General features: G+C 45.1%; 1 protein-coding gene across 2 annotated transcripts; it reads right to left on the reverse strand.

Annotated features, from left to right (window-relative positions):
* Window positions 1-8762: 8762 nt before the first annotated feature.
* On the reverse strand, window positions 8763-13852 carry LOC136507918 (PHD finger protein ALFIN-LIKE 8-like). 2 transcript variants are annotated; one of them, XM_066502511.1, is made up of 5 exons: window positions 13489-13852; window positions 13353-13385; window positions 11232-11460; window positions 9422-9548; window positions 8763-9314 (listed from the first exon to the last, which is right to left on the reverse strand). In XM_066502511.1, the coding sequence occupies exons 1-5, from the start codon at window positions 13598-13600 to the stop codon at window positions 9042-9044; spliced, it is 774 nt and encodes a 257-aa protein (XP_066358608.1). In that variant the 5' UTR covers window positions 13601-13852; the 3' UTR covers window positions 8763-9041. The 2 variants fall into 2 exon arrangements, with proteins under 2 accessions (XP_066358608.1, XP_066358609.1); XM_066502512.1 differs by lacking the exon at window positions 13353-13385.
* Window positions 13853-15344: the final 1492 nt, after the last annotated feature.

Raw genomic sequence — 15344 nt, forward strand, 5'->3', positions numbered from 1 at the left:
GTTTACGACTTGATGTTCTTGAGTATTTTCTTGCTTTACAGGATGAGGCAGACTTGAAATGTTGTTGCTCTTGCTGAACTAGCGAGGATGCATCTACCGATTGCCCTAGGAACTGGGCGAAATGCTGGTATACTAGAAATGGTGGCTGCTGCCAGATGTACAAATGCTGGCTGTATCCATGTGAAAAGGTAGGGTGCTAGAAAGCGCTGTCATTTGCTGACGAATAGTGATTGTTGAACCCCTGGTTGTTTACCGTTTCATGAACAGTGTTGTGGAACATGTGATTAGATGTTTCGCTGCTTCTCATGGCCTCGTCTTTCTCCTTGAGTTCTCAAGCCATTTTGTTGTATTTGCAGTCTTTTGTGAAATGTCCTACGTTTTCGCCATAGATGGCGCAATAGGGTGTTCTCGGGGCTCGTCCCCTTCCTCTGCCTTCGCATCTGCCATGGGGAGTCCATCCTCCTCACCTGCCATGCAGAGACTGATCAAAACTTCTTTATTGTTGGTTAGATGGCGACCCTTGGAGACTTGGTTCTGCCGAGTTGTGCTCTGGCTGCTCTTGCAGATTATTGATTGCGTAGAATGGTCTCATATTTCGCTGGCCTAGGGTTGATGATGGCCTAGGGGCCTTGCCTGCTTGCCTCCATGAGTTCCTTGTTGCCTTTTGCTTCTTCAAGTCATCTTCTGATCTTGCATATTGTCGCATTACCTCGAACAGCTCCCTTACGGAGGTAGGGTAATTCCTGGTGAAGTGAGCTGCACACTGGCCTATGGCCAACCCTTCCATAGATGCTACTATGACTATCTCCTCTGGTGCATTTGGCACCTGAGCTTTGGTCTGAATGAATCTTTCCAAAAACTCAAACAGAGATTCGTCGTCTCACTGAATGCAATTTAGTAAGTCTCTTGTTGTTTTCGTTCCCGGGTGATATCCTTGGAAGGTGGACACTAGCTCTGCTCTGACTTGGCACCATGACTTGATGGATAAGGGCTTTAATGAGGTATACCAATCATGTGTGATATCTTCGTAACTTGCAAGGAACTTCCTCGGGTTTGTCTTTCCATCAAAAAGCGGAATGCAAGGCTTGTAGCCGGCCGACCACGGATACAACTGAAGTTCTTTTGATAAAGGTGAGGTGGGGTCATATGCGCTTTTGTCTTCTTCCTAGAGGTTGTCACCAGGTATTACAATGCTTTCTCTAGCGCGAATGGCTCCTCCTGCTCCTGCTACCTGTAGTCCTTGAATCTTTCTCACCAATCTACCCTTCTAGATTTTGGCTTCCCTGATTGCCCTCTATGTCTGTTCGGCTCTGTTATGGACAGCGGCCTACCTGAGTAGCTGCTCCTTCTTGTTCTAGAGTCTAAGGATGTCTTGCTGGTACTGATTCAGCGTCTTCAGATTTCTTGCTTGCTCGATGATTTCGTCGTCTTCGTCTTCTTCGACATCATCATCGTTTTGGTCGATCTAGACTTCTTGGATGCCACCTTCCGACGTTTGCTCTCGCCCTCCTAGTGCTACGGTATTATCCATTTGCTGCTGCGGCATGGATGGTTCTGTAGCGATTGCTGCATCATTTCGCGCGGCTGCAGCCGTGGATGGTCCTACTTTATCCGTCGTTATCTTTGTCTTCTTTGGTGGCATGATAAGCTCAAGCAACAACCATGGTGGGCACCAATGCTATTATCGACCGGAGGCCTCCGAACACCGGTTGCCGCGTGAGCGAAATCAAGCACGAAAGATGACGAATATGGGACACAAGCGAGATAAGTAGATTGCTTATATTCCACTTGGTCCTCTCCTTACAATCCCCCGGTGGGGGCTATTTATACACGCCCTAGGCCTTTTCATGGGACACAAATGCCCTTACAACCACTACAAATTCGAAGAATATTCCCCGCCGCCCAGGGCATGCTTGCCATTTGGAGCTCCCGCCTCCCTCGGTTTCCGCCTACCGTGAGTGACCTGACCGGCCCTGGGTGTGGTGTCACCCTCTCGACTGACAAGGTGGCCCCCTGGCCGACAGGAATTGTTGGCCACACGAGGTGAATAGCTCCTCCAAAGGTGAAACCTACAAGGAAACTGGTAAGAGAACAACTAGCACCTATTCGCCCGAGTGAATAGTCCAGCCCGATAGGGCCCTAGCCTAGTGTCACGCCAAGTTTGACCGCGTCGCCCCCTTCGCCCAGGCAAAATGGCATAACCTATGATGAATGTTGTCCCGCCTGGGCGAGGTATGAGCCTACGCGGCCTCTTTTTGACTGGACGAGATGCGGGCTCGAGCGCGCTCATTTCTCCCTCACGCACATGCCTATTTTATCTCAGCAAGATAAAGACCCGAGCACACTCCACTTCACCTTCCTTTCGCCTATACGAGGTGCGGAGGTGGCATCTGAGCTATGTGGGGTGCCCAGAGGTGGGGCCTGCCCCCAACACCAAGCCAACCATGTCATCTCCACATGGCTAGTGTCGTAGAACCGACCAATTTATAAGAGTACAAGTACAATGGCAGCCCATAAGCTGTCGCACTGTCATACTTGAACCCATATAAACCCAGTAGTCCATCGAGTACCACGACGGGTCTCGATAAACGATTCACAACAACCAAGATCGTACATGATTCAACATACATGTCACAAATTACGTAAAGTTTACAGATACATTTCCATCATCAGAGTATGAAACAAAGTTATTACAAACCAAGTTTGATGGATAATAGCGGAAGAAAATTAAGTTTGAAAGTAGCATTTGCCAACATAGTTTAATATAGTGCCAACATACGATCACAGTCCACAAAAGCATGTAGAGGAATTAATAAAGAAGCCTGCCCAAGGCTTACTCCTCATCCACAGCGGGATAGAAGCAACTCTTGCAATAACCATGATACACAGTGTCATCTACAACAATGGGAAATAAAACTCTGAGTACGAGAAGGTACTCAGCTAGACTTACCCATCATAAACCAGAAATAAAATGACTCCAAGGATCATGCAAGGCTGTATAAGTGGAGATAGCTTAACAACATTTTTCATAAAAAGCGATTAACTCAGTTATACAATTATAATTCTGTTATCAAGTTAATTATGACTATCCATCTCTAAATTAGCAACTATCCTATGCCAAACATGTGGTACATCATTTTAAGAGAAAACAATAGTAACCATAGCAGGTATTGTAATTCTATGTTTATCCGAACCATCATATTCCATAATATAATAACTACGATGTTGGGACTAGCCAAGTTTCTCACTATCCGGGAGAGACGGCGATTCGAATCGATTTCAACCAGCTAGGAATTTATTCCTAACATAAACCCAGGCAGACTAGATCAACAGTCACCTTAGGTCACCTTTGGTACAACTCAAGTACACATTTCGCGGGTTCGCCCAGTGCCGCACAATCAGGGACGACCAAATGCCAGGACGTTCAGGCCCAGCCTGCCCTTGGGCTTAGTCTGGCTCCCCACACATCCTTACTACTATCTAGAGTGCGCACTCTTATAGAGCAGGGCCCGGCCTGAGTTGAGCTACTCAGCTTTGTGGTCAGAATGAGTTATCCAGCCAGCTAAGTGATAGGTATGCGTTCAATCTTGTCAGAAGCGCCAACAACGGTACGGTCCTTAACTGGCACAGACAGAATCACATGAGTCAACCTACACATAGACTCTATCTGGCCTTGATTTACTTTTACCCTATGGTTCTTTTCCACGATAGCAAATATAGTCAACCGTGCTTCGGTATCCACCTATATCTCGCATGTGACAGGACATCACTTGACTTCTACCGGTCTAAGCATGGCTAATCATATATTCGATCCTAGACCTATACAGGGTTAGAGGTATATTTCTAGACAAGGAATTTATATACATCAAGTGGTTCCAATCAACTCTTATAACCTAATGCATCAATCATAAGGACTTGAGTAATATTTTGTAAAATACTGATAGACTTAGAATGCTTTGGGGCTTGCCTTTCAGAAAGGAAGTGGGGTGGTGGTCAGGGCACTCTAGAAGCTCTTCTAGGGTCTGCTCCTCGCCTTCAGGAGCTGCGGCTTGAGGAATCTCCTGCTGGTCCCCTTCCTCTCCTTCGTTGAACTCCAGCAATGTTATCTCCTCGGTCGATCCTATATGCATAGATATGGCATAAGATATTGCGAATGCATACATGCTGACAAAAATAGTATGATGACACATGATGAATGGATTCTTGTAAGTATTCTTAACAACATGGTGTAAAAGTAATAACAAGTGCATCACATTTTTACTGAGTATGTGCATATCTCATCTTGATTATATAATCAACTACTTCAACAATTTATTTACTATACCACAAAACAACAGCTACTTGTTTTACTCATAACTAAAGTTCTACTTATCCAAATGCAGAGATCTTGGACTTTATGGAAAGCTTATAAAATTATCTACAACTTTCTTTTAATACTCTCACTATGATTCAAGAGTTATGTAGGGCAAACAAATGATTCAATCAAATCTATCCAGAAAGTAAACCTTTCGGACGGCAAACTTGTAACAGCTAGAACTCAAAAATCCTAAGTCCTATGACTGTGAAAATTTAACACAAGGTAGATTAGTAAGTTATCTACAACTTTGTTATTAACAAGTTTTATAGAAGAGACCATTATCCATATGAAATCATCCACACAATCAAAACTATCCATGCATCCTTGTATTTGAATGATAAAGCGATAATTAGTTATTTGTATACAATCAATGGCTTCTAAGCCTTACCATTGACATCAACAGTTACTATGCATCATAAGAACCATAGAAAACATCATGCTTAATCACAATCTAATTATTTAAATGCCTTTATTAATTTAATTAAATAATTAGGGTAAATAATAAACATATACTAAAGGTGCATCATAAATTCTTAAAAATTTACAGTGGCTTACTAGTGCTACCAATAGACTACTGTAAAAGTTCCATGTCATTTTACCAAGTAAAACATCCTATGCAAAAATAACAAGGCATAAAGGCTCAAAATAGCATAAATAGGAAACCCTAGTGAAAAGTGTCAAGCAACAGATCTTATATATTTTTTAGCATCCATATGGTACTAGGACAACCTCCAATAAATTTCATGAGTATTGGATTCATAAATAATTTATAAAAATTCACACAAGGATCACCTAATTATAAAAGGAAAATCTATAACTAAAAATATATTCATGCACTGACCCTCAAATTTTTACCAGAGCTTATACTTATCAAGAAAAGCTCACCATATAAATTTCATAATTTTTGGAGCCCAGAAACTCTAGATATAAATTAAACAAATTTGCATACATTTAAAAATACATTTCAAGTTTCATTTAAATTCTTCCAGAAAATCTACTACAAAAGCTAATATTATATTTTTCATACATACTACACTTCCTAAGGAACACTACAAAATTTGGTTCACAATATTTGGATCTCTATAGCTCCACTTCTCATTTTTCAAAGTTGCACATAAAACAGAAAATAAATGAACTATCCTAAAGCTCCACAGTCACTGTCAGCTGGGACCTGCTGTCAGTTGGCCCCACGCGTCAGTGAAACGAAACAGGGCAGCGGCGCTGCTCAATGCTTGCGCGGCCAGAGTTTGCCGACGGCGAGCTCCATCGGCGACAGCAAGTGGACCTACGTGTTCTACAGAGCAACGCCATGGTGTCGCGGAGCAATGACCTAGGTGGTGGCAGTGAAGGTGTCGCGGAGCATGCTCGTTGCCGGCCATGGTGGCACGGCGGCGCTGCTCTGCGGTGCGCCGGCCACAGCGAAGCCAGGCGAGGAGTGCTACAGCAACACGGTGACCAGGCGACTCTATTTAGACGTCCTAGGCGGCTTGAGGTGCTCTGACGAAACATGGCCACGGCGACGGCCATGGTGGAGCTCCGGCAGAGGCACACCCACGGTGGCGCAAGGCGAAACACGGCTTACCAACAGCGCAGCTGTGGACACTGCAGTGCGGGAAGGATGGAGCAGAGTGAGGCGAAGCTTTGGGTGCAACTGATTGGAGAATGGGGCGGCGGTGAGCGTAGGCGGGCTCGGCGGAGCGTCTGCGATGGTGATGGTGAGCGCGGTGAGCAAAGGAGAGCGAGGAGACGGGTGAGGGTGAAAGGCCGGCTTGGTGGTGACTTAAGCGCGTCGCTGAGGTTGTGCTGGCCGTTGATGCCTGACGAGCGGGCCCGGCGCCGGCGTACGGCCGCCAGATGGGGCGCGCGGCCATGGCTGGCCACCATGCGGCGGGTAGCGCCTGTTGGCCGGTCGGCCACCGAAGGCCAAGCAAGGTGGCCATCAGAGCCCGAATCTGAGCCTGACGACGTAATTTCATGGCGATCAAACAGCAAATGCGTAGCTCCATAGTGCAAACAATCTAAATGAAACTTGTAGACCTATGTACCAGCTTCAATTACTCTTAAAGAATCATGTGCTAATTCTCAACCGAAACCGAGTAATATTATCACCAATGTGAGCTTGTCAGCCCTGTCAGTTAACCGGACTTAGAAATTTTCTCTAAGTGCTGGAAAACAGTGCATTGTGGAATCTTGTGAGCCTAATTTAAGCATGTTAGGAGCTAAACTAGTCTATGACCCAAAAATAAAAGTTATTCCTCTTATCAAATACTACAACTTTACTTTACTGACCACCTCCATGCAAGGTCTCTATCATATAGTTTAAACTTGGTCAAACCTATTACATTCAAAAGATGACTTATCCATGAACTATGACTTAGTGACCAATTTAGCCCTAGCCATGAATACCAAAGTTGTTCATAATGATATTCTAAACATGTTTAAGCTATTTGTAAGGTCACACAATCATTTCATACATTGGTTACACATAAAGCTCTCTAGGTCAACACTCATAGCATCACTTAAGTACTTGATCATGCTAAGTGATCTTCATGAACATTGTTTCACTAGTCATCCTAAGTATAGCTATAATGTTTTAGTGACTTACATCAACCATTTACATGTATTCACTCATGATCATATGCATATATACAAAGAAATATAAAATATCAAGCATGTTTCATATGTTTCGATCACATGTTTTAAATGTAAGAGCTCAAATATGAATGTTTGATGCTCATGCTCATGCAATGCAAATCAATTTATGCAAGGCTAACACCTAGGGTGTTACAGCTAGTTCCCTCTTCAAGTGCCAGCGTGGTACATCAAGTTACGCCATGACCTCTGGCCTTATTCAAAAGGTTTGTGTTCTGAAAATCTAGTGTCCGTAGAGGACGACGACAACAACTGGTGTTCGTAGCTCGAGGCATAGCGACTGGCAGCCAAACGCTAGAGCAGCAGTAGAGGCCACGTCTGCACGCTGAAGCAACTGGAACCCATAGCGACATTGTGAAATAGCTCGAGCGACAGCTGCGTGAGAAAAGTGAGAAAAAGAGGATGAATACAAGGGCAAAAGGAACATATAAGAGCATCTCCAAGAGTACCAAAAAAATACTTTAAAAAACTGGTTTTCCAACCTTCCCAAAGCATATTGGGAGGCAGAAAAAAGATGCAACTCCAACTGTTCCCGAAAATTAGATTCCAAAACTTCATCCTCTCCTGATCTGCTCGTCGTTGGGCACCACTTAGTCGGCTGGTTCGACAATTGTTGCTGACGCCACCGAGCCGAGCTGCGTCGGCTGCGTGCGCCACTCCGGGGCGCTGAGAACTCACCGGCCACCTGCTTCACGACGGCGTCGTCCTCCTCAAGCTCCGGGATGCTCTCTTCCTCCCGCACCTCTCGCCCTGCCTGCGTGTCCACGTCCTTGCGCATGGCTGGCCGGGGGCGGTTATGATGAGGTGGAGCGCCGCGGCGACTGAAGCGAGCGTCCGCCACGACGTGCAAGCAGATCAGAATGATAACGAAAACGAAGAAGAATGAAGCTGTGTTTTGTAACCAGGTCAGGATGAGAAGATGACCAAACTCAAACCAAGATCAATCTGCATGCAGCTCCGATGACCGTCCACCGGCCTTGGTTCCTCCCAAGGCCTTGCCCGTGGTTCCTCCCCAGACCATCCATTACTCAAGGCAAAAAAGCGACGGTCAGCAGACAATAAAGAAAAGAGCGGAGGGCACGTATGGCGGCGCCGCTGATGACGACTGCGACGACGCTCGACAGCCATGGCAGGCCCATCGCAGACAACGTCCGCAGAGGTGGGTGCGCCAGAGCCAGCGCGACGCCGATGGCGGCCGGTGCCAGCCTCGTCCATCCGCAGCAGGCGCTCGACCCGGGCCTATTCTACGACCCCGCGGAGCGGGACTACGTCGACTCCCGGAGAAAACCAGCGCGAGGAGGGATACGCGCGATGGGGAGTACGCATAAAGTTAGGCGCAATGGGGGAGTTTTTCTCAGGTCTTAAAAGATTAAGAGGATCGATTATAAGTTATTAGAGAAAGGTTTTTTCCAATCTTGCTAAAAAACATAGATTAGGAGAAGATTTAAAATACTCTCGAAGATGCTCTAACTCTCAATCTGAGAAATTGATAAAATAACCGTTATACTATCTTACAACAAATGATCATGATTTCATAATAGTATCTAGCAAATTTTAACATTAGAAAGCCCCGTGGACTCCTACAAACAAAAGAAAGGGAAGGGAAGTGTCACCCACCCAGTTAGGAGAGCACACAAACAAGCAGAGCCATTACGACTCCACATATTTAACCAGCATTTTCGAATCCCTAAACTATCGAGACCTGACCTTTACTGCTAGATTCTGCGTAAGCACGATTACACAAAGGCTGATGTAGTCAAGAAATGATTATCTAACTTTAAAACGACTGCTTCATTCCAAATGGCACAGTTGAAATCTAAACCACACAACTCAGTAGACTACAGAACATAGATGCTTGAGCGCCACACAAACTACAACAGTTTACAGTTGGTCAGTACTCGTAATTACTGACACTAGATTTAGAGGCATCTCAAGCACCAATGCCAACAGTATCCAAACAAAGTATTCAAATCTATTGGCTGCCCTACACGGAAGATTCAGCTTACAACTCTCGTCAAAAGCTCTCATAGCATCAAGCCTTGGTCCTCTTGCTTCCTGTGCAGGAGGGGCACTTGTACTGCTTGATGTGCTCTGCTTTAGCTGGGGTGATCTTGACACACTTGCCGTGGAACCATGTCTCGCATAAGTCGCAGCAGATCCAGAAGTCATCATAACCTAGGCCACATGCGCCGCACAGGGCAGTCTCATGGTCTTCCTGTGGTTCCCCTTCCTCCCCTTCACTCTCCTCGTCCTTTGGTGGCGGCATCTTTGGGACCCCTGAGTTGGGTTCCGCCTGACGTGAGGGCTGTGTATTCATCAAATGCTCAGCGTCAGCCATCAAAGGAGAATCATGGAGTTAGGTGGCTGGTTGTCATGTCCAATGATATAGCTATGTGATAAAAAAAACTATACCTTTGAGCCAGATTTGTTAGCCTTATTGTTGCTTTTAGGAGTTTTTTCTTTGAGCTCTTTCTTGGCAGTTCCTGTGACAACCTCATATATGCTGGGAAGGTTATTGATCATGGTGAAGAGACGTTTCCTGCAAGGCAACCACCAGAAGGTGTCTCAGACTGCTTTAATTATACAAAGGAAATTTAGTCCCATATGGCTTTGATCAAAATCTAATAATCTATAATATGGAATTCAGGAGACATCAGGAACAACGATTTCATATTAAACATATATAAAATAAAATATGATCCAAAAGGTAAGGCGGCTAAAGTAACAATGAAATGCAGCAAGTTACTGTCAAACACATCAAAACACTCCAGTATAGTATTTTAAGGTCATTCTTAAAGGCTTAGGAAAACTTGATTCCAACTAATTGGTCCTAAACTTTTTGTGGAACAAGGGTGAAACATGAGAAAATAACCTGCATTATTTAAACCACTATTGCGTCTAATAGATTTAATCCACAACAATGTAGCAGCCAATGTTACTATTCCTAATGATAAATATGCAAACTGGTTTGTTTACAAAACATCTGATCTTCAATCATGCATTGAATGCTCCAGCTGATACATACTTTACTTAATCAATAACAAGATAGGCCCAGTAGCACCCAGAAGCTGAAGATAGGCCCAGTAGCACTCAGAAGCTGAAGATAGGCCCAGTAGCACAACACTAGTATCTACTCCCTCCGTCCCAATTTATCTGTCGTTTTCGGTGTCCGTGCCACGACTTTGACTCAATTTATATAAAATATGTGCAACATTTGTGTCTCCAAATAAATTTGTTAAAAAACTAGATTCAAAGATCTTTCCAATGATACTAATTATGTATCATAAATAATAATATTTTTTAATATATATTTTGTTAAAGTTGTTTCTCGGGAAGCGAGAAAGACAGATATTCTGGGACGGAGGGACTAACTCAGAAGTAACTGGACACATGAAATGTTCATAGTCTAAGCTTCACCAACAGAAAAAAAAAAAGTAAGACCTCAAAAGCGACACTACACCCAAAATAGCTGACAGCTGCCACTATCTGACATCAACTGGAATAAGGACTCTGTAGTTGTAAGTTGACTGCTCAACAACATTAGCAGCAGATCGAATGTGCAATTGTTCCATGAAAAAGATGTGCAACTAGTAATCTCCCACCCAAATGTGACAATGGGGCATATTTCCCAGTCATATCATTGGAAAAAAAACCAATTTGGGAGGAAGGGGGTTATGAAATACCGTTTTCCATCTTCTTCGTTCTCACCTATCACTATACCCATCTCTTCCTACTCGTTTCTAAATCAAAACTCACTTTGGATTTTGATAAGAATAACATAGTGATTGCATTTTGGTTTTGAAAATGAAAAAAAAAGAAACTCGGCCAGTAGGGAAAGACCACGCCCACAGTATTGCTTGGAAGAAGAAACTTAGTCTTCAACCGACCAAGAAACCCCCGAACCCTGACAGTGCAGACCCTATAGCACCACACCGTAACCTAGGCCGGCGGCTGCCACGGTTACCATAGGCCGGTGCCAGCGAGGGAGGTTTTCACCAACCCTGAAATTTGCTCCCATGGGGAGTCAAACCCAGGTGCTGGAGATGCTACTCAGAAGTCACAACCGCTAGGCTATGAAACCTTTCACATAAAGAAAATGAATACTCATGAGAAACAATAACTGGTTCTTAAAAAGTTACTTGAGGGAGGTCCATTGGCAAGAAACATTTACATAACAGTCAAAACAGAAAAATCTTATCTTAGGATAAAACAAATGGAATACCTGGATTCCTTGTCGAATCCAAACCTTGCTCCAAAATAAAATGCAACAGACATTAGCCAAGAATCACTATGCACTGCAACAAGTGATAGCCAATCTTTTTCATTCATCCCATCACGAGCAAAATTAATTCCCAGAGCTGGCTCTGGGAGTTCAGGAGGGACCTCCTCAGCAGGCAAGTTCACTTCCCAAGTCTCATTGGGAAGTCCATATAAACATAGGTTCTCCTTCTCTGCACAAAACAAAAGAAAATATTATCTCAAATAAGGTATTTGCGGTTGTTTCAGGCTCTAAATCTAGAATAGCTCACTTTAAACGAAAGTGAATCAAGAGACATAAAGCTGAGATTCTGCAAACACAATAAAAACAGGATGAATAGGAGAGACTAAATTGACCATATAAAATTAAGCATTCCATCTCTCCTATGTGTTCTTAAAAAAATATAGATTGAACATTCCATGAAAAAAAAGGAAAGGGACACAAAATGGCAGACTTTTTGACCTAAAGCATGAAAAAGAGGGACTATGACTAGACATGAATAAATCAGTTCGATATCAACCACCAATAAAAAGACTATTCCCCATGCACATTGCTTGCCTTTCCCACCCACAACTTTTGATCAGTACTGAGCAACTCATCTTGCATTTCCAGTGACACCTTTTGGTACCAACTTCCTGTTCTAAGCATCTAATAATGTTGGCAATTTAATGTGGTAAAGATACAGATTTTGACCCTGTTTGGCTGGTTAGAAAAACGGTTGATGCTGATTTGTTGTGAAAAAAAAAACACATTGATTTCGCTAAAACGGTACGGCTGATAATTTCAAGCGAACAGGGCCAGATCCCACGCATCTGTGGGAAACAAAATCATAAATGTGACACTAATAACCAACATACTCCCTCCGTACCAAAATATCAGATTCTAGCTATGTATCCAGACAAAGCTTCCCGGTCCTATCCACAATTATAAGCGACCAGGGTACATGCATTTGTTTGCCAACTTCTGTCACCGTCGACTTAGGTGGGCATTGACAAAGTGGGAAATAAGGGAGTTGAATCAAGGGAAAGGTGCAGTGACAAAGTGCCTGTGCAGTGACAAAGTGCCTGCAATACTCTCATTGCAGTGACAAAGTGCTTGCAATACTCTCATTGCCAAAACCGAGTAAGGGGGTGTTTGGATCCGATGACTAAAATTTAGGAGGTGTCACGTGAGGGTGTCGCATAGGGTGTTCGGATACTAATAAAAAAACAAATTACAGAATCCGTCAGTACTCTACGAGACAAATTTATTAAGCCTAATTAATCCGTCATTAGCACATGTTTACGGTATCACCACATTGTGGTATCATAGACTAATTAGACTTAAAAGATTTGTCTCACAAATTAGTCACAAACTATGCAATTAGTTTCATAATTAATCTATATTTAGTACTCCATGCATATCCGATATGACAGCGACTAAAATTTAGGAGAGGCAACAAATACCCAAGTTTTGGTGGCCAGAAACGAAACCAATGTTGACTTCGACCAGGAAAAAGAAATGCTATCCTGACACTCCCACTACCAGACATCATTAGTGACTACTCCGTAACTGACGAAACATCCCGAAAATGCCCCTTGTACAGTTGGGGCAGAGGTCGTTGTCCGGGAGCATAACAGTAAGTCGACAGCCGCACGACTTTTCGAGATGACTGGCCGGCCGTGCGGTCGACCAGCTCAGAAGATAAGGATTCCCTCCCCCGTTGGCCTTTCCGCTTTCCCACCCCCAGATGAACAGCACAAGGATAACTAGAACTAGAACGTCGCCAGGGGAAACCGAAAGCAAAGCTCCAGCGGCTGTCACCAGCAACATCGGAGCAGGAATTCCGGCGGCCAAATAGCCTCCCAGGGCGCACGGAGAACCAACGAATGGGCGGTGGAACGCAGTAAATTAAGTGAAAAAAAACCCCCGAAAATCAGCAGACTAACCGCCGCCCCACCCCAGATCGGCTTTTTGGAGAGAGAGAGCTATCCGTAACTTCGAAGCAAACACGCTCCAAATCCGTGTGGTAAAACATCTGAATCCGCACCCCCAAAACCAAAACCCTAGGAATCCCAGCCGGATCGGGGGAGCAGGCAGGCTCACCTGGGTCGCACATCACGTAGAACTTCTCTACATCTGCAGCAGCGACAGCGGGAAACCATTCGTCAGCACAGAACTCCGAGCCGGAGGGAGGGAGAGAGGAACGCACGCAAGCGAAGGAAGGAGATGCGGGCATTACCGGTGGTGAGCGCCCTGATCAGGCCGGCCTGGCGCGCGCGGTAGTCCCGGAAGACGTCCTCCGGCGAGCGGGGCACCGGCGGCGTGCCCGGGAAGGCGGCTCCTCCGTCCATTCGTCCCCGGAGCTTAGTCAGGGCGGGGGGCGTAGGGTTTTGGGGGGGAGGGAGGGAGGGGCGAGGAGAGCTGGGGATTACACGAGGACGGCGAGGAGGAGTCGATTGGAAGGAATTGGGAAGCGTCGGCGCTGAGATAGAGAGAAGACTTCTCTCGTAGAAAGAAAAGGGGTAGGTCCGTCCTCCTACGTTTGTTCACACGCGCGCAGGCGCAGGCGCAGTCGCGGGCCTTCCAATGCGTCCGATAGTTTGTGGGCGTATTGGGCACACCACTGACCCCCCATAAAAAGCTAATGTGGGTGTTTTATTCAACGGCTCAAATTTATTTACCATCAATAAATTTTCTTCAAAAAAATTACCATCATAATTATTTTTTTCGGGTTGTGATACAGTATACGATTGGATTTCTAGGTCAGGATGTTTGTTCTTAAAGCTAATGCTCCAGCCTCTGCGTCCGTCCCACGTCCATGCAAACGGATGCTTCTAGGTGGGCCTACGGACCGGTCCACGGTCCTCCACACGGCATATACATGGTTTTAAAAAAGGAAAAGAGAGTGACAATTTCCCTACCTAGCATCGACCGCATCGTCCGCCCTTCGCTCGCTTTCTCCGCTGCTGAGGCCATTCGCTGCAGCCCGCAAACCTATTGATCGACCGGTGCTATTGCCCGACCACTGCTCCCCCGTGGAAAGGGAGACTGTAGCCGCCCGACCGCCGCTGCCGCCTCTACCACGGGGGGCGGACGCCAGGTCGGCAGCTAGGAAGACCTTCGCCTCCGACACACCGCGGCCCAGCGTCCACCTCCCCGCTCACGGCCATCGCCAGGAGCACCCTAGGAGAGGGGACATCGCTAGCGGGGGCTAGGCCAGGTGCTGGCGCAACTGGCCGCTACTAGGCCGCGCCACCATCCTTGCCCGCTGGCTGGCGGAACCGTTCGTTCCCCGCTCTGGTCTGCGTTATACGGGAAAAGGGTGAAAACGCATGTTGCAAGCTCACATTTCAAATGTTTCAGGTGTTTTAGAGGTATGTTGCAAGCATTTCATACGGATGTTGCAAAAGTAGATCGAAATATTGCATATGTTGCAATGGTTGTACACATATGTTGTCTCTAATGTTTCATCTAGTTTTTCAGACGTATGTTGCAAGCGTGTTTATTTGGATGTTCCATATGTTTCACACATGTTGAAAGTATTTTATCTGGATGTTGCGTATATTTGCAATGGTTTTCAAGTGTTTTTAAATGTTTTTTTGCAAATATTTTAGACACATGTTTCAAGTGTTTTATTTGTCTTTTTTATGTATGTTGCGAGTGTTGCATCTGAATGTTTCAAAAGTAGATCGGGTATTACACATGGGATACGTGTGGGAAGTTGTAGGTATTTCTTAACGCATACAGAAATAATCCGCAAGCGCACGGAATTACCATTGTAGCATTTCATCCGGAAGTATGCAGGGTATCGTATTTCCACGAGGAACGAAGGTGTAAGAGTCTCTTAAGCTAGTTCAACTAAGATAACAAGAAGAGGAATAGCCCAGGTAGTGAGGTTTTCTAAGGATAGAGATTCTAAGTTAAGATAGCTTTGCCACTATAGGCTTGCTTCGGGCACCGGATAACACTTGGTCTGCCAAGTGTTGCTGACCTACAGCTCTACACCATACCCGGACGTGGAAGATTACGAGGAATAGATAGGGCTATCACCACCTGCCGCCTACCCCTCAACCGTGGAGTACAAGGCAAACGAAG

The sequence above is a fragment of the Miscanthus floridulus genome, chromosome 15 (assembly GCF_019320115.1).
Source record: "Miscanthus floridulus cultivar M001 chromosome 15, ASM1932011v1, whole genome shotgun sequence".
NCBI classification, from domain to species: Eukaryota; Viridiplantae; Streptophyta; class Magnoliopsida; order Poales; family Poaceae; genus Miscanthus; species Miscanthus floridulus.